Source organism: Scyliorhinus canicula, chromosome 11, assembly GCF_902713615.1.
Source record: "Scyliorhinus canicula chromosome 11, sScyCan1.1, whole genome shotgun sequence".
In the NCBI taxonomy this organism is placed as follows: Eukaryota; Metazoa; Chordata; class Chondrichthyes; order Carcharhiniformes; family Scyliorhinidae; genus Scyliorhinus; species Scyliorhinus canicula.
This window is the reverse complement of record NC_052156.1, coordinates 6,472,895-6,492,105: the sequence shown is the minus strand read 5'-3', so window position 1 is coordinate 6,492,105 and position 19,211 is coordinate 6,472,895. Positions and strand designations below refer to the sequence as shown.

The 19,211-nt window shown below is 43.7% G+C and overlaps 1 protein-coding gene across 1 annotated transcript in view; it reads left to right on the top strand.

Moving 5' to 3' along the window:
- LOC119973737 (protein transport protein Sec61 subunit alpha-like 1) overlaps positions 1–18,480 on the top strand; it is a 29,946-nt gene extending 11,466 nt beyond the window's left edge. The window contains exons 3-12 of the mRNA XM_038812147.1: positions 1,803–1,868; positions 2,210–2,288; positions 5,440–5,571; positions 8,531–8,640; positions 9,532–9,685; positions 10,416–10,576; positions 11,704–11,901; positions 13,568–13,759; positions 15,007–15,083; positions 16,386–18,480. Coding sequence (XP_038668075.1) covers positions 1,803–1,868; positions 2,210–2,288; positions 5,440–5,571; positions 8,531–8,640; positions 9,532–9,685; positions 10,416–10,576; positions 11,704–11,901; positions 13,568–13,759; positions 15,007–15,083; positions 16,386–16,572 — 1,356 coding nt within the window. The 3' untranslated portion in view covers positions 16,573–18,480. The remainder of the gene's footprint in view (positions 1–1,802; positions 1,869–2,209; positions 2,289–5,439; positions 5,572–8,530; positions 8,641–9,531; positions 9,686–10,415; positions 10,577–11,703; positions 11,902–13,567; positions 13,760–15,006; positions 15,084–16,385) is intronic.
- The last annotated feature ends 731 nt before the right edge of the window (positions 18,481–19,211 follow it).

Below are 19,211 nucleotides of genomic sequence, written 5' to 3'. Positions count from 1 at the left end.
TAACCAATGATCGTTTCATGTTCATTGTTACTGCTACTTTTTTCATTCCTGATTTATTTAATTGACTGAATTTAAATTAGCCCAGCTGCTCTGGAGGGATTTTGACTGGTGTCTCCAGAGTATTTGTCCAATAGCGTGACCACTATGCTGCTGTACCCACACAATAAATCCACTCTTATGATCCAGTTTGAGGGGATACTGTTTGCTGGTTTATGACGATATGGTGTAGCTAACCAAAATTAGCTGGTTAATTGCAAAGTAAGTATGGAAAATAGTTGTGCAGTGGGAATGATGGCATGTTATTCATGTTGTATTACGAGTGGATACATGTTATACATTTTCATGTAACAAGCCTGTGAGCAGGAACCTTGTTGGCCTAACTTGTAAGACATTTTTATGATTTTTGTAACTGGCATTAGATGCCAAATTGAGTGGAGTGTGACATCCCCTAACATCTTTCTCTGCTAATTTGGTTGATTATTCTGGGGTTTAACACGTTTGAAAGGTTTTTCCCCTAAGGTCTCCCTGCTTTTGTTTCAGTGACTTGAGTTTCCATTGGCCTGACTCGCCTTGAATTAGTTTTTTAGGTTTACCTTGCATGTGCCATTCAATATTTGAGATATTTCAGTACGATGCATGTTCTATTTAACATTCTGGTGATTGCAGTCTTCATTTCTTGGGTGATGTGTAACTACCAATGTAAAAACTAGGCTGCCCTGGGTTGTAGAAGATTCAATAGGTTGCTTGAGTGAAGCTTTCGGAATATTGATTGGTTCGATCAGACTATTTTAAGGGATGGCCAGGGAGCCCTACCCTGTGCAGTTTGCAAAGTTCCTGCCTTCTGGTTGAATTTCAATGCAAGATTCCACTTGAAGCTGCCCCTCCAATCACATGCTGTTTATCTTCCCTGCTTGCTGCTGATAGGCTCACTATCACCCTATCAGCAGCAAATGAGGCAGAGAAACAGTCTCTGATTGGAGGAATAGGGAACATGGTGCTGAAGGTTGGTGGGTGAGAGAGGTGAAGGCATGTTTGACTGTCGCGCGGGGAGACAGCCAATGGCGAGGCAGGAGCCCGAAGTTTGGGGGGGGGGGGACGGACGCGACAGCAATGGCAAGGCTAGAGCACGGTGTGTGGTCTTGGCAAAGCCGTGTTGTGCTTAGTAAGGTTGAAGTTTTGAGTGTGTGGGAGCGATAAGTGGGTCTGATTGAGTTGAGGGTGGAGGTGAGTCTGCTTTGTGTCAAGTCTAGTTTCTCTCTTCCTCGTGCACAGTCCCACGTACATACACGGACCCTCCAGCAATCTGGTAATTTTTATTGCTTGCTTTTTTAAAAAACTCAATTTGTCGATAAATCGTTGCTTTACGATTGTTCAGCAATTGTTAAAATATTCCTTAAAATATTAAAAATTCAGTTTATTATTTTGCTAAGCCTCATCTTTCCAAACTTTGCTGATCGGCCATTGAGTTAGAGAAATGTACAAATGTGGCCCCGAGTTAGATCTTTGAGCTGGTGTAAGAATTTAGGAAACACTTCCACGCAGATTGTGATAAAAGTGTAGGAAATTTTACCAAAGAAAACAGTAGATGCCAGCTCAATTTTTATTTCTAAAATTGACTAAATTTTTGTTAGCTAAGAAAATGAAGCTATGGTGGGTGAATGGAGTTCGGGCTCAGATCAGCCATGGTATAATTGAATTGTGCAGCGTATTTGAGGATCTGGCTTTGGCTTGTCCTGTTACTGTTCCTAGAATTTTGGTATATAGGTTGATCCAGTGTTTGTGCTCTAATTCTGTTTTTCCAGATTCAGTTTCGAGAAAAAGTACTATGGACGGCGATTACTCTCTTCATCTTCTTAGTCTGTTGCCAGGTCAGTCATTTACAAACTTGTTGAAGTTGCTTGTTTCACTTTTGAGGCATTCAGACTGGAAACAAAGTTCCAGTAATTTAACCGAGGGTTTAATTAATTTACAGGATGATTCCTTGTACAGAATCTTTATTAAGAAAAAACCCGAAGTATTTTTCAGTGGGCACCTGTGGAGAGAAGCAACAAGTTGACTTAACTCCCCCGTCCCAGCCACAGGTGCCGAGTAACCGTGTTTCCAGTATTGTGTGTTTCAGGTTACCCCCATCTACTTATCTTGTTTCGAGTGTAATTAGCATTTTATAATAGGTACAATTATAAACTAGTTTGTTTTTAAATCTCTTCAGATTCCTTTATTTGGTATCATGTCTTCGGATTCTGCAGATCCCTTCTACTGGATGAGAGTTATTCTGGCTTCAAACAGAGGTAATTGAATGAAACTTGATGGCCAGGGTTAGTTTCGGTAGAGGAGTGGCACTTGCATGGCCCAAGAGACACATGGGACCAACCACCTCTTCACTGCCCATTGACAGACCTGGTGCGCCCGTCAGCCTCCATTCCTCATCGCTTTGATATGAAATGAAAACCACTTCTTGTCACAAGTAGGCTTCAAATCAAGTTACTGTGAAAAGCCCCTAGTCACCACATTCTGGCGCCTGTTCGGGGAGGCTGGTACGGGAATGCAATTGGAGCTCAATAGTGTTCTCTCTCCTCTTCCTGTGCTGTCAAAAGCAGGAAAGAGATTAACCAGCATGGTTACTCCAGGCTCCATTGTGAAAGTAACTGTTCAAACTCTAGTATTGTTTGTTCCACATGAACCATAATTTCTCTGGGTTTCAGCTCTGTGTAAATACCTGGTCACCAGTTACACTCAATAGGAAATTTGAAACTGTGAGGTTATGTTGTGCATGCAGAACGCCATCTTAATCACTTTCTGGTGAAATATGTTGGATCATTCCTGAGAAGATCCTTGAGTTGGAGATTGCTCAAAATTCCAGAGCTTGCCAAACATTTGATGGAATAACTGGAATAGGAGCAAATCCCCTTGTTCCAATGTAGCTGAAAAATTGATGTAGGTAACATGTACATTACGTTGATCTGTCCCTGTGCATGGTACTTGTTTATCACAATTAGTACATGCTAGTGTCTATGCTCCACTCGAGCCTCCTCCCATCATTCCTAATCTAAATCTGTCTTCCCTGTATGCTTGCCGTGAATGCATCTTAAGTATTTGCTTCAGCCACTCCCTGTGGTGGCAGGTTTTACATTCTCATCACTCTTGAGTAAAGAGGTTTTTTCCGAATTCCCTTTGGATTTCTTGGCCACTCACGTTGACGGCCTCCTGGTTATGCTCTTCACCACAAGATAAGTTTCTCTCTGTATCCACTGTATCAAAGCCTTTATCTTAAAAGCCACCTCTACTAAGTCATACGAGGTCACCCCAAGCTTCTCTGTCTCTATCTCTTTTCCCCCCACCCGAGCTGCCCCAGAGAAAGGAAAATAGTTAGTGAATTCCTTCCTGATATTTAAATTATATATTTTTGCACATTTCTGCTATCATCCTCCTCAATCGTCTCCAAGTGTCTCTATCTCCTCTATATAATATAGTATTAAAGATGCATTTAAACAATGGTTATCATCAGCGGTCCTCGAACTGAACCTTGTGGAACGTCACTTTCCCCTTTCTGCCGCTCTGAATAGCTACCCTTTACTCCCACTCTCTGCTTTCTGTCTTGAAGCCAGCCCATAAACCATTCTGCCCCCACGTTCTCGCTTAATTATTAGTCTACTGTCGGAGACCTGATTAAAAGCATTTTGAAAATCCAGGAAGTTACATGTACTGCATTACCATTATCCCCATGTCTGCATGGGGTTTCCTCTGGGTGCTCTGGTTTCATCCCACCAGTCCTGAAAGATGTGCTTGTTAGGTGAATTGGACGTTCTGAATTTTCCCTCCGTGTACCCGAACAGGCATCAGAGTGTGGCGACTTGGGAATTTTCACAGTAACATCATTGCAGTGTTAATGTAAGCCTACTTGTGACACTAATAAAGATTATCATCAACTTCGTTACTACTTTAAAACATTCAATAAGGTTGGTCAAGCACGATCTTCCCTTTTGAAATCCATGCTGACCATTATATTTTTCATTTCGAGGTATTCCTTTTTTTTCCTCGCATTTTTGTTATGGGTTCCGTTATGTTTCTTACCACTGTTGTTATAAACTGACTTCTGCAATTCCCTGGACATGTTATATCCCCCTTAAACATAGAACACAATAAATAACAGGAGTAAACAACCTTTTGCACTGTATGTTCTATGGCCCCCTCATGCTGCCCCGCCATTCAGTGTGATCATTTCTGATCTAGGGCTTCAACTCCCATTTTCTGCCTGCTCACCATATCCTTCAATTTCCCGAGAGAATAAAACTCCGCCTATCCCTGGATTAATTTAGCGTATCTTTGGAATTACATCAGTCCTCGAGCACACCTTTTTCTAACAAATTATTTGGGTAGCAATGTCTCTGCTCTCTCATTTAAAATATGTGAATGCAAATCATCTGGATGATCAATACATTTATTCTAAATGCCCTTATGACATTGCTCATCTCCATTGTTCACTGTCATGTCTACATTGCCTGTGGTATCATCTTGTCTACCCCTTTAATCATAGAATCCCTACGATTCTGCACCAGCCCTTGGAAAGAGCACCCTACTTAATCCCATGCCTTTGCCCTATCCCCATAAACCTACCTGACCTATTGGACACGAGTGGGCAATTTAGCATGGCCAATCCACCTAACCTGCACATCTTTGGACACTAAGGGCAATTTAGCATGGCCAATCCACCTTACCTGCACATCTTTGGATTGTGGGAGGAAACCGGAGCACCCGGAGGAAACCCACGCAGACACTGGGAGGATGTGCAGACTTCGCACAGACAGTGACCCAAGCCGTGAATCGAACCTGGGACCTTAGAGTTGTGAAGCAATTGTGCTAACCACAATGCTACCGTACTGCCCTTGTTATCCTAGTATTCATATTTTCTCTGATCATGTTGCTGTTTGTGTACGCCTCTTTCCCAACCCTGAAGAGTTCCTTTGTGTCTTTCTTCATCCATGGAATCTCACTAGTGTGTTGTTTGTTCTTTTATTGTCCCTTCAGCATTTAGCAAGCAAGTTGATTGGTATTTCAAAGCATACTCCGTTGTAGATCTGGCCCAGTTTGATAAAGTGCTTGTGTGCTGTTCATGATTTATTTATATCTGGTTGCTTCCTCAAAGACCAACAGTGTAACTAACATTGTTCTACAGCTCAGAGTGCTATCTCCAGATGCAAGCTAATTTTGGACAGATAGCTTCCCTAATTGCACTTGGTTTGCTTTTTCACAGATCAGGTTGCACAGCATAGAAACTTTGATCCTTTAGACAGATGTTGTTCTAACTGGAGGCAAGTCTAAATAGTTACCATCACTAATGCCGAAGTTAAAATAGATGTTGCAGTTTGGAATGTACTAAATGTGATAATGAAACACTTTGAAAATATTGTTAATGATATTAAAAGAACATTTTAAATTTAGGTACACTGATGGAACTTGGTATTTCGCCGATTGTCACGTCTGGTCTCATCATGCAGCTTCTGGCAGGTGCAAAGATTATTGAAGTTGGCGACACTCCCAAAGATCGAGCTCTCTTCAATGGAGCACAGAAACGTGAGTATCAATATCCAGTTTGGTGCAGTAACTGATCGCGTCTTTTTGCGATGTTATAAAGTACTTACAGTGCAGAAACAGCATTAAACGGAAGAACTAAGAGCAGGAGTAGGCCATCTGGCCTTTCGAGCCTGCTCCGCCATTCAATGAGACCATGGCTGGCCTTTTGTGGACTCGGCTCCACTTTCCCGCCCGAACACCATACCCCTTTATTCTTCAAAAAACTATCTATCTTTATCTTGAAAACATTTAATGAAGGAGCCTAAATTGCTTCACTGGGCAGGGAATTCCATAGATGCACAACCCTTAGGGTGAAGAAGTTCCTCCTAAGCTCAGTCTTGGAGGCTGGTTTAGCTCACTCGGCTAAATCGCTGGCTTTTAAAGCAGGCCAGCAGCACGGTTCAATTCCTGTACCAGCCTCCCCGGACAGGCGCCGGAATGTGGCGACTAGGGGCTTTTCACAGTAACTTCATTGAAGCCTACTCCTGACAATAAGCAATTTTCATTTCATTTTTCATAAATCTACTTCCCCTTATTTTGAGGCTATGTCCCCTAGTTCTGCTTTCACCCGCCAGTGGAAACAACTGCCCACATCTATCCTATCTATTCCCTTCATAATTTTATATGTTTCTATAAGATCCCCCCTCATCCTTCTAAATTCCAACAAGTACAGTCCCAGTCTACTCAACCTCTCCTCGTAATCCAACCCCTTCAGCTCTGGCATTAACCTAGTGAATCTCTGCGGCAGTACGTCCTTTCTCGGGTAAGGAGACTAAAACTGAACACAATACTCCAGGTGTAATCTCACTTACACCTTATACAATTGCAGCATAACCTCCCTAGTCTTAAACTCCATCCCTCTAGCAATGAAGGACAAAACTCCATTCGCCTTCTTAATCACCTGTTGCACCTGTAAACCAACTGTTTGCGACTGGGACACCCAGGTCCCTCAGCACAGCAGCATGTTTTAATATTTTATCATTTAAATAATAATCCCTTTTGCTGTTATTCCTACCAAAATTGATAACCTCACATATGTCCATGCCGGTGTTTGTGCCCCTCGTGGCCCCCTCCCATTCCTCCATCTAATCCCATTCATCTACTGCCCTTGTTCTTCTGAGTGGTAGAAGTTCTCAAAGGACAACAATCCTATGGAGCACTCTGGGAGGGTTGCGCAGAGTTATGGAGAATTACCCAGCGCGGGATGTTCCTCACACCTTTATTCATCTAATTCTATCAGCATATCCTTCTATTCCTTTCTCCCTTGTGTTTATCTAGCTTTTCCTAAATCCATCTATGCTCTTTATCTCAACTCCTCTCTCCGGTATCCTTTGCACTGCACTGGTTGTTATTTTGGTGCTCAAGCCTTAGACTGGGACTTGAACCCACAACCTTCTAACTCGAGCGAGGGTGCTGCCAACTGCGACACAGCTGACACTGGTGTGTTTGTCTATTTGGCGTGCTCAAATCCTGGATCCCAGCCTCAATCAAAAATGGGATGAGTGCCAACCACTTTTCCTTTTCGCGATTGCTACAGTTGATGTTGCAATGAATGAAGTGGGGCTTCACCAAACCCCTGGGGTAACAATCCCCAGTGTGTTGAATGTCCCAGCTGTTTCTCACTGCAGAGGTCTTCTACAAAGCTGTGTCACCTAGTCACAAGGATGAAGGTTCCCCATTTCCCTGGAGTTGGATACAGATTGTGGGCAAAAATCTATAGGGATTGGAAAATAGCACCAGTAAACTGACACTGAGATCCAATTTAATCGATTGTTCAGATCTGCTCTAATTTTGCTCCTGTGAAGTACCTTGATTCGTAAATACACGTTGTTGAGGCTAGGATACTGGACCGAAACCCCCAATGTTTTTTATTCGTACAATTTGAAGAAAGGATATTTTGATCCAGGAGTGATTGCACAAAGAAATGGGGCTATAGTATTTTAAAACAAAAATTTATTTCCAACACTAAAATTTTTAACATCACCCCCAAACATAGCTTACAATTGCCCCTTGAACACTATTACTCAATCAAATGAATACAATACCCTTAATTACTAGAATTATTCCCACTTAAACAACAAGAAAATGAACCATCTCAACTCTCCATCCACCTTAAATACCAGTGGCACAGAAGAATGCTTGCTTTACAGAGTTATTGTGTGAGAAAGAGATCTCCTGACACTGCTTTATAGAACCGATCTGACTCCAGTCCGAACCCCTGCAGAGACTCTGGCTGAATATTCTTCAAAAGCTGTTTCAGCTCCCCCCCTTCTCCTCCGGCAAGTCTGCACTGCTTTAAATACTGTTAATTTCTTTTAGCTAACTTAGTGAGAGCAGAACTGTTTCACTGTGCACGCCGTCAGCCAGTTCGGAACTCAGCTGAAAAAACTTACTCACAATGCCTGATACATTAGCTCCATCCACCATCTCACCAAGCTGAAATAATTAACTCAAAAAAACCTTCACTCAAAACAAAATTGCATTAGCCCAAACCTTTTACCATGGTTAATTGCACCTCTGGCTCCTAAAACTTTTGTTATCTTTCAAACCAAGATTCTTTTTTAAAACATGACTTCAGCAGTCAAACACACTCTTACGCAGGCTTCTAAGCCTTTTTTCACCAAATACATATGATCCAATATAGCTGATATTCCTACATTCATTACATGTACATATCTCACTGTGAGAAGTGGGAGCTATCGGTGCATGTTTCAGGGATTGCATCTTCACTCCAGGCTGCTGTTGGAATTGAAATTAAAAATAGAATGTGTTTGAAATATTCCAGGTCATCAGAACTGAAATGTTACCTCATTTTCTCTCTCCACAGATGTTGCCTGACCTGAGTATTTCCAACATATTCTGCTTTTATTTAACATTTCCAATATCCGCAGTGATTTGCTTTAGTGTGATTGTTGCTGATGTAATTGTTTTTGTCCCTCTATACCTTTTGGCCCTGCAGTTTTTGGTATGATCATCACTATTGGACAAGCCATTGTATACGTCATGACAGGGATGTATGGAGACCCATCAGAAATGGGAGCTGGCATCTGTCTATTGATCATTATTCAGGTAAAGTTGGTGATGGTTTCAATGTGAAATCCCAATATTGAGGATGGGCTCCCATGCCACCTGCTAATTACTCTCGATTATGAAATAGATAGAATTGGATTCATAGAATTTACAGTGCAGAAGGAGGCTATTCGGCCCATCAAGGTCTGCACCAGCCCTTGGAAAGAACATCATATTTAAGCCCACACCTCCACCCCCTCCCAGTAATAAGGGGCAATTTAGCATGGCCAATCCACCTAACCTGCACATCTTTGGACTGTGGGAGGAAACCTAGCACCCGGAGGAACCGATGCAGACACGGGAGAACGTGCAGGCGCTGCACAGTGACCCAAACCAGGAATAGAACCTGGGACCCTGGGGCTGTGAAGCAATAGTGCTAACCACTGTGCTACTGTGCCGCTACATTTTTTATTTTCTGTCTTCATTGTGAATTACCTTTGTCCTGAGGTTGAGGTTGTTTATATGTTTTGAATTTGCGAGTGCTGTGTTGAACGAACCCAGCGGCTTCCAATTGCTCCCTCACTCCAGTAATGATTGTATCTATGAACCAGGAGGCAGCAGGATCAGTATTGATCTGTTCAGATGCAAGTTAGATTTATCTCAGAAGATAGTTAGGATCTGGTATGAGTAATAAAACATGAAATATGGTCACTCCATTGTACTGATTTCCTTTCTGTTTGAATAATTGTCAAGCAGCCACATTTAGTAACATACCTGCTGCCCGCAGAACGAAGCCTTTGTGCCCAAGTGTGTGGTTTGGGAAATAAATCTATGACTTAGTTTGGTCAATGGTCATCATTCGTGGTTTGGACTGACCCAGCCGGGCAGCACTGCTTTTTCCTGGCAGAATTTTACAGGGTCTGATCGATGTTTTTTTAAAAACTTTTACAGCTGTTTGTTGCTGGGCTAATTGTGCTGCTCCTGGATGAATTGCTGCAGAAAGGATATGGTCTTGGATCTGGTATCTCCCTCTTCATTGCCACTAACATCTGTGAGACCATCGTGTGGAAGGCTTTCAGCCCTACTACTGTCAATACGGGTCGAGGTAAGCAGATTATGATCTTTACACTCTTACAGTATATACCCCATGGCCAATCTGAAAAAATGGTTTAGATGATGGGCTGCAGTTTGAGGAATACTCGCCTGGCCGTGCAAGAGATTGAGGCAAATCAAACCGATAATTGGACGGGAAACTGCATTTTGATTAACACAGTGGGGTTGTAGAGGGGGAAAGTAGGCTGGGCTTGTGCAGCTGGAGAGAAGTACCCTGAATACGGGCCACATTGTTAAAATAGAGATGCACAAAATCATATTCGAGGAGACTGACCAGCCACTGCATCCTTTTGGAGAATGCTATGTTAAAGGGAAAGCAGCCTATGGGCATCTGGGATGACTCAATGTTACTGACTAGTTTAGTCTTTATTTTAAAGATCGCTGTGCCTAGTCCTTGATATTTGTTTGGAAAATGTTTGTTACCAGTCACCAGTTGTTAACAGAAGGCATACTACTTCATGGCAAAGAGACAAAACAGGACTCAGAATGTGTTTGCTCCGTCTGGCGGTAAACGGGATGACTGTACTTGACTGTGATGCTAATACCCCGAGCCAAATTCAACCTGTTTGGCTGGATAATGTAGAGAAAGCTCAAATGGATTTTTTTTCTTTAAATGCTCATTAAACCAGAACTCAGTAATGCAGTGACGGTTGTAACGTGGTAAAGAATCTCCCAATCTAACTACTCCGACCGTTTTTAATCGTGGCTTCTGTTTTCAACAGGGACCGAGTTTGAGGGATCGATCATTGCCCTGTTCCATCTCCTGGCCACAAGACAGGACAAAGTCCGGGCTCTACGTGAAGCCTTTTACCGTCAGAACCTGCCAAATCTCATGAACCTGATCGCCACCATCTTTGTTTTTGCAGTGGTCATATACTTCCAGGGGAGTGATTGGTGAAACCAGGGCTGTGAAAATCGTTCTGTTTATTGCCTGTTCCAAGAACCTATGGGAACAAAATAGCAGCAGCGTTTACCCACTTCAAAGTGAAAGGCTATAGATAACTTTCTAAAGCGTGCATAATTTTCAAAGATTGGTGATATGTTAATTGAGAGGGGATTGTGGGAAGTGGCATTAGTGCCTGTTTCAGGGATTGCCTCTTCACTCCAGGCTGCTGTTGTAATAGAAATAAAAAATAGAACGTGTTTGAAATACTCCGACCCAGACAGAGTTTAAGGTTCAGGTCATCAGAACTGAAATGTTAAATCATTTTCTCTCTCCACAGATGTTGCCTGACCTGAGTATTTCCAACATGTTCTGCTTTTATTTAACATTTCCAACATCTGCGGCAATTTGCTTTAATATTATTGTTGCCAGTGTAATTGTTATTGTCACTCTATGCCTGACCAAGGCAATACCATATTTATTGCACCAGAGAGCGTACAAAGCAGATATGTGAGGATGCTGCCAGGAACAGAGAATTTTAACTCCGAGGTGGGGTTGGGACAGATTGGGTTTGTTTCCTTTGCAATGGGGGAGTCTGAGGGGAGAATTAATTGAGGTGTATTAAATTCTGGGGGATCTAAACAGCAGATAAGGAGATGGCATAGATTTAAATTCATTGGAGAAAGATTTGTGGGGATTCAGGAGAAATATTTTGAGGGTGATGGGGTTCTGAAACTCTGCATGAAAGGGTGGTAGAGACATAAATCCTCATTACATTTAAACAGTACTTAGACATGCATTTGAGATGTGGAAATACAATGCTCTGGACCAAGAGTGAGGGGCAGGCTGGATAACTCCAGATGGGTTGAATGCCCACCTGTTTTGTAAATATTGTGTTGCTATGTTTTTACTGAAATTGGTGTGAAAAATGTTGCCTCTGGTGCAAATAAAGCCAGTCGGAGAATAATTGTTCGGTCCCCTGCCAAGTGCCCTCTGTCCAGAATTGTCTCGGTGCGTTACTTAATCTCTGCAGCTGGATTCCGTTTTACAACTTTTTTTTTAAATTTCAGTGTGAATCACTTCAAATAGTAATCTGTACTAAATATCTATATGTTTGCACCTTGCAGGGTTTCAGAGTAGATCTTCCAATTAAGTCTGCCCGATACCGTGGGCAATACAACACCTATCCCATCAAGCTTTTCTACACGTCTAATATTCCCATCATCCTCCAGTCTGCTCTGGTCTCCAATCTCTACGTCATCTCGCAGATGTTGTCAACAAGATTCAGCGGCAATTTCCTAGTCAATCTATTGGGGACGTGGTCTGTAAGTATCATTTTGGGGGCTTCGGGTGAGAAACGCTTTTCTTAAAATCAAAGACACCAAGTAGCAAGCAGGCCATAAGACATTGAAGCAGAATTAGGCCACTCGGCCCATCGAGTCTGCTCCGCCATTCAGTCATGGCTGATATTTTTCTCATCCCCATTCTCCTGCCTTCTCCTCGTAACCCCTGATCCCTTATTAATCAAGAACCTATCTATCTGTGTCTTAAAGACACTCGAGTGATTTGGCCTCCACAGCCTTCTGCAGCAGAGTTCCACAGATTCACCACCCTCTGGCTGAAGAAATTCCTCCTCATCTCTGTTTTAAAGGATCATCCCTTTAATCTGAGATGGTGTCCTCTGGTTCTAGTTTCTCCGACAAGTGGAAACATCCTCTCCATGTCCACTCTATCCGGGCCTCGCATTATCCTGCAAGTTTCAATAAGATCCTCCCTCATCCTTCTAAACTCCAACCAGTACAGATCCAGAGTCCTAAACCGTTCCTCATACGACATTAACCAAGTTAATGTTGGTCAGAACTTTCTGGATAAAATCGCAAAGTAGATCCAGGTGAGGAAGGTGACTTAGCTAGTCTTAACTCGAGATCTCAAGACCATATTCCCCTCCATTCCCATGATGACAGCCAGCTATTTGTGATTGTTGTCTGTCGGGGAGCCCTGCTTGCGTCGATCACTCTCTCTGTGGAAAATGTTTCTGGTGCTGGTCCTAAACTTAAGCCCTCCGTGACATCCACGCTCCTCTAATTCTGGCCTCTTGGGCGTCCCACGTTTTAATTGCTCTGCCATTGATAGCCGTACATCCAGCTTCCTGGGTTCTAAACTCTGGAGTTTTCTCCACAAACCCTCCCTCCCCCTTTCTCTTGCTTACTGCCCCCACTTTAAAAAGCACAATATAAATGCAAGTTGCTCTTTTCCCAGTTTGAATTTGTACCCTCTTGTCCATAGTTTGAGGAGCAGTAAGAGAGGCAGAATGTAAAGAATTGCATGATGGCCAAAAAAGTGTCTCGGGTTTACTCGAGGGCAGGAGTGGGGGAGGTGACTCCACTGGTTCCAAGAACTTATTGAGACTGAAAGAAGTTTGAAAATGTAAATACCTCCATGTATCCGGCATTCAGCTTCGATCAGACAGCAGTTTCCTGCATTATTTCTAAAGGCAAATTGGACAAATTGCTCAGCCAAATAGGAGAATGAGATTGGGGCTCGCAGGAGTTTGAAGGCATTTCTAGCTCGCTGGGTAAACGGTGCATCCAGTGTAGTGGAGATCCTTGGTATGGGTGTGCAGCTAAATGATCTCCAGCATTCGGATGCTGCAGTTACACTCAGAGTCCTCTAGGGAGGTCAAAACAAAGTGCATTTCTTGTTCCTGAGCGCAGCCCACTTAACCCTGTGCTGAGAAATATGAAAGCAGAGTGAGTGATTACTGTACCCTGTTAGTGTAAACTCTCGCACAAAGACTAGGCATTGGGTGATCTGCTGGGTAATAGCCATACAAACCTGCACAGAGCATCAAGACCTTGTGAAGAGATGGAGAGAACATTAGGCGCAGGTGAGCTCCTGTCCATATTATCGTCTGAAATTGACTAATCTGGGGTAACTGACAGCCCCTTCACCCCAGGTTATCTTAACAAAACTCTTCTTTTTACTTTGCAGGATAACACGGGTGGTGGACCAGCGCGTGCTTATCCGGTTGGAGGTCTCTGTTATTACCTATCCCCTCCGGAGTCATTTGGTTCGGTGTTGGATGACCCTGTTCATGCAATGATTTATATTGTCTTCATGTTGGGCTCCTGTGCTTTCTTCTCCAAGACCTGGATCGAGGTGTCTGGTTCTTCTGCTAAGGATGTAAGTGTTAGTTCTGTAGAGATTTGTTTCTCTCCAAGGATCTTGCCATCATTTCCTTATTGATTTATTTTTTTAAATTGTCGACCTGCTCCGCGCCCTGTGGACCTGGGTTTGATCTCCGCCTGACTCTTAGTGGGCGTTGGACTGCAGTATAAAACTGCCCCTAATTTAACATATCCTCCAATGTCATAAGTTGCCTCATGCCGTATATGGAAATATTGTCTGACTCATTGCAGCAAGTGATTCTTGTATAGCTGAGGCAGAATGGGATGTCCGTTAACACTTGCTGCACTTAATTCTTCAGTACTTCATGCTAATGCTAGCAGTCCCTAACAACCTGCATAGAATTCTAGAAGGTTTCGGCACAGGAGGAGGCCATTTGGCCCATTGTGTTCATGTTGGGTCTCAATCAGCTCGTCCCACTCCTCTGCCTTGTCCGTGGTAGCCTGGAGCATTTTTACTATTGGTTGCCCAATGCCCTTTAAAGCATAGTTGAATCTTGCTCCGCCAGAAACTGTGCGGTGTCTGCCTCACGGTGCCAAGGACCCGCGTTCAATCCCGGCCTCGGGAGGTTGCACATTCTCCCCGTGTCTGCGAGGGTCTTTCTCCCCCCCCCCCCCCCCCCCCCAACCCAGGGTAGGTGGGTGGGCCATGCTAAAATTGTCCCTTAATTGGAGGAAAAAAAGAATTGGGTACTCTAAGAATCTTCCACCACCACTCATTCTCGATGCCGACCACACAGTCAAAAGTTTCCCCTCGTGCCACCTCGGGTGATTTGTAAACATTTATAGTTAAAAGTAGAAACAGGTTTAATTTTAAAACTATCCCTGTTTTCGAGGAGCTTGTGGTGCCCCACAAGAAGGCAGGTCTACCCCAGAGCTATACTGAGCAGGGAGTCATGTTCAAGGAGATTCTGAAGTGGCAGGCACTGGAAACGGGACCTGTTGGCTCCTCTTCCTCCCACTCCTCTCATTATGTATCTTCTGCCGCAATAGCTGCCAGGCCAACCAATATTGAATATTTGGACAATAGCTGAAGTGTTTGGAGGTGCTGCTCAACTGCTCCACCTGTTTTATCTCGAACATGAAGCAGAAGGGAAAAAGAGAAAGATGGAATAATTGTGTTTGCTGGATTGGGACCTACATCTGAGACTGTGACAGACTAATAATCTTATATTCACCTTGAGGCCTGTGGTTTATTTGCTTGCATTCTCACAGCACAATTGAGTATTTCTTATTGAATTACAGGTAGCCAAGCAACTGAAAGAACAGCAAATGGTGATGAGAGGACACAGGGAGACCTCGATGGTCCATGAGCTTAACAGGTACATCACTAGCTGTGTAGCATTTCCCCACTGAAACGCTATGCAATTATTTTCATAGAATCATTCCAGCACAGAAGGCCATTCAGCCCATCGTATCCATGCTAACTCCTACGAAGCAATTCCTGTACTGCCACTTCCCTACCTGGTTCCTGTACATTCCTCCTTTTCAGATATTTAGTTTGAAAATGTTTCAAAACTTACAGCAGAGAAGGAGGCCACTCTCCCAGCTATAAACCGGCTCCCAGCCCAATCCCGTTTGATTGTAATCTCTATGGGACTCAGACGCATATCCAGACCCCATTTCAAATGGGCTTTTAAGGCTTCTGCCTCTACTTCCCTTTCAGGCAGCGAGTTCCAGACCCCTACCCCTACAGATACATGGAGAAGCTGGGGCCGTTCTCCTTGGCAGAATAGATTCGGGCAAGATTTTATTGAGGTGTTTCAAATCATGAAAGGTTTAAATAGAGTAACTAAAGAAAACCTGTTTCTGGTTGCTGGAATGGTCATTTCCACAAGGCACAGATTTTGGATGCCTGGCAAAAAGAAGCAACGGCAGAAAATCTGGTTTGTGCAAAAAATGAGCAGGGTTTATAATTCACTAACTGATGAGGTGGTGATATCGATTCAGTAGTAGCTTTCAGAAGGGAATTGGGTAAATCCTCTTTTGATATGGGGGCAGGAAGGACGAAGGAATGGGACTATCAAAAATTGCTCTCTGAACGGCCAGCAAAGACTTGGATGGGCCGAATGGCTGAATCCTGTGCTGCACTGTTCCACGATCACTGCTGTCGCATCTGAGATGGCGAGGAGGGGACCGGTATTTCATTCCTGTTGTAATTTCATTTTGTGAACCTTGGGGAGGAGACGGTGATGTGAAGTGAGGTGACCTGTTGTTACAACCCGACTCCAACCACGGTTTAGGCTGCTGGCTTCCTTGCCCCTTTCCCCAGCCAGAAAGTGTCATAGAGAAGGGCTGGAATAGGATTTGCTTGGCCCTTGAGTCGGCACTGGTCTGAATGTTCATTTAGTGCAAACTGATCAAACCGTTTGAGAATTTAAGGCAATGTGTTTTTGAATATTATTAAGGCAGAGGTGGAGAGATTGTTGGTAAGTGAGGGGGTGATAGGTTATTGGGGGTAGGTAGAATGAGGATTTGAGGTTTTACGGTTAGCCATGATCTTGTTAAACGTGGAGCAGGCTCGAGGGGCTGAATGATCTCCTCTTGCTGCTTGTTCATTTGTTCATATATTGGATACAATAGTCTGAAATTGGTATTTAATCCTTTCAACTTTTGTTTTTCAGATATATTCCCACTGCCGCTGCTTTTGGAGGCTTGTGCATTGGCGCACTGTCTGTACTTGCGGACTTTCTGGGGGCGATAGGATCTGGGACTGGTATATTATTGGCGGTGACCATCATTTACCAGTACTTTGAGATCTTTGTGAAAGAGCAGAGTGAAGTGGGAAGCATGGGTGCCCTACTCTTTTAACAGTGTGCTGACTCTCCTTCCGAGTGTTTTAGTGAGAGTCCAGGCGAGAGAGATCTCCAAATTATCACAGCAGGGAAGAATGTCTCTCGACCCTTTCTCGCCCATTTTTTATTTTCTGCGAATTCGCAGCTGAGTAGGATAGGGTTAATTCAGCTTTTCATTGTACCAAGAACTCAAATAACATATATTTTGGAATCTTGTTTTGTTTAATTACGGTTTAAAGCACAAATTTTCTCCATGGAAAAGCGTTGTTATGTATGTGTGGCGTGTGCATTTGCAATGTGTGTGTGGTGTCTGTGTGCGTGCACATGGTGTGTAGTGTGTGTGTCTGGGGGGGCATGGTGCGTGTGTGTGTGAGGCATGGTGCGCGTGTGTATGTGTGTATATTCTTTCACTTTGATTCAACGGTGCAACTAAAATATCCGGAAGGAACCGGTGTTTCTTTTGAATTTAAACTTCTCAATGCCCCTGTGGCTAACTACATGTATTATTGGGTCTTCCCGATCGGGACTGGTTTGTTCTGAGTTTCTAAGCCAGCAACAGATCACTCGGCAGCGAACCTCGACACTCCTGATCTGGGTAGTTCAGGCAATCTTCCCAACCATAAATCCAAAAACGCTGGCTCAAAATGTACATTGATGTGTGACGAGGACAAGGTCAGATTCTGCTCTGGTGCAACTTATGGTCTAATAGTCATCTGACTGTACCCAAGCTCACATGCAGGGGACTGCTTACCAGCTTGGGAAGGCGCCTCAGCAGAGATTGGCCGTCTCCTGGAAAGAAGGGGTGAAGACTGGGGGAGAACATTTAAATAAATGATCCTGGATGTAAGTGATGCAAGGCTAGTGTCCAAGCTCAGTGTAATCGCACTGCCCATCTGTGTGATTCAGTGTAATGTTGAGATGCTGTTCATTCATTCCCCTCCCTCCCAGTTTCGGGCGCTTGTGTTAAACTATGGTCAGTGCAATGATGGCAGTGATACTGACATTGCTGAGCTTCAGGTGTATATGGCTTTGACAGTGGATGCGGCAGCAAATTTATTGGAATTTCTAGGGTTGGCGTATTTAAGGATGTGAGTCTTCACTGTGTGGCTGATGCTCTGTGTTACAACCAGCTGTCGAATTGCTTCTGCTTTTCAAACTTCAAACCATTGAACCTTAAGATACAGGGTAGAATCCTCTTGATTCTTAAGCTTGAAACAATAAAATAAAATGTGACACTTGGCTTCTAAAAGGCTGGTTAAATGTAGCTGCTTTTTTGTGTACAGCTGAGTGATGCCTTTTCGTTTTAGTCCGTTTTCGGGAATTAACTGTGTAGTACTCATTGAGGAGTTTCTGATTTTTATTTCACGCCTGCTGGGCCAAGCCAGGGTAGGAGAAGGGTGTTTGGCTGCTCTTCATTGTCCTTCACTAACTCCTGCTGCATCATACATGGACCTCCCCATGATGCTGACTTTCCTGGGTCACATTGTCTGCTGACACTCACACAGGCAGAGTAGCCACATGGGGAGCAGTCCCTTCTGCTCGGGAAGGATGGGAGACAGCTGGTGTAATTCGAAAATGCTGAGCTCACACCAGTAAATTTGCTGCCACCCATCTCCAAATGTTTTTTTTTTAAGTATAGTTAGTTTTGTACGTAATTCTCAGCGCCTGGATGAAAGCCGATGTTCCTCTGTTGTGATAATGAAATTTTAAAGGATTCTCTCTTGCTCAGTGGTGTAAAAACATTTACGGATTTCTCTCCCAGCCCATGGTTCCAGCATGGGGGGGGTGGGGTAAAAAATGGAATTTCTATGCATTCCTACCTTGTTGGCTGTGACTAAACCTTGTTAAGCAGTGTTTGTTTTCCCCAGGACCTGCTCACTTAAAATACAGTCTTTATAAATAAAAGTGTTTGAGAACATGTTGATTGGTCTTCATGATTGGGCTCATTCTGTGATGGCACATAGCATTAACGTCACGTTACAGCATGCAATTGGGGGCTTCCATCCAGCCAGTGTATCACAGAACCAGCAGGCGAATGGGAACCTGACCTTGAATGCTCAGTGGGCCAGAGATTTAGGGCAAAGCAGTAGCTTAAAAACCCTCTGAACCCATGGAATCACCTTCATTTATGCATTCATTCCAGAACCTGTGCCCCTGTGTTCTGCTTCCAACCCATCCAGGCCTTCCTATTGCATTAACATTTAATTCTCCTGAAAATGTCTGGTTGTGCTGCTGTGTTTGCTCAAATAGCTGGGTTATTACTGAAGACCAGTAAGATACGGAGTATCAGCAAGCTGCTTAACCATGGTAGGCATCATAGTTGACTCTGTCCTTTCCAGTTTCCAACAGTGATCATCCAAGAACACGGGTACAGTACTGGGGCACAGGTCTGTCATTGATAGGTACTGTACTAGTGGGTGCAGTCTCACTGACGTAGGTACACTACTGGTGAGACTGGTCTGATATGGGTACTGTACTGGTGGAGGTCTGTCTCGGCATAAAAGCAAGTTACTGCGGATGCTGGAATCTGAAACCTTCCCGTTGCTTGCCATTTTAACAAAAGACTCTGCTCCCATGCCCACACGTCTGTCCTTGGCCTGCTGCAATGTTCCAGTGAAGCGCAACGCAAACTGGAGGGACAACATCTCATCTTCC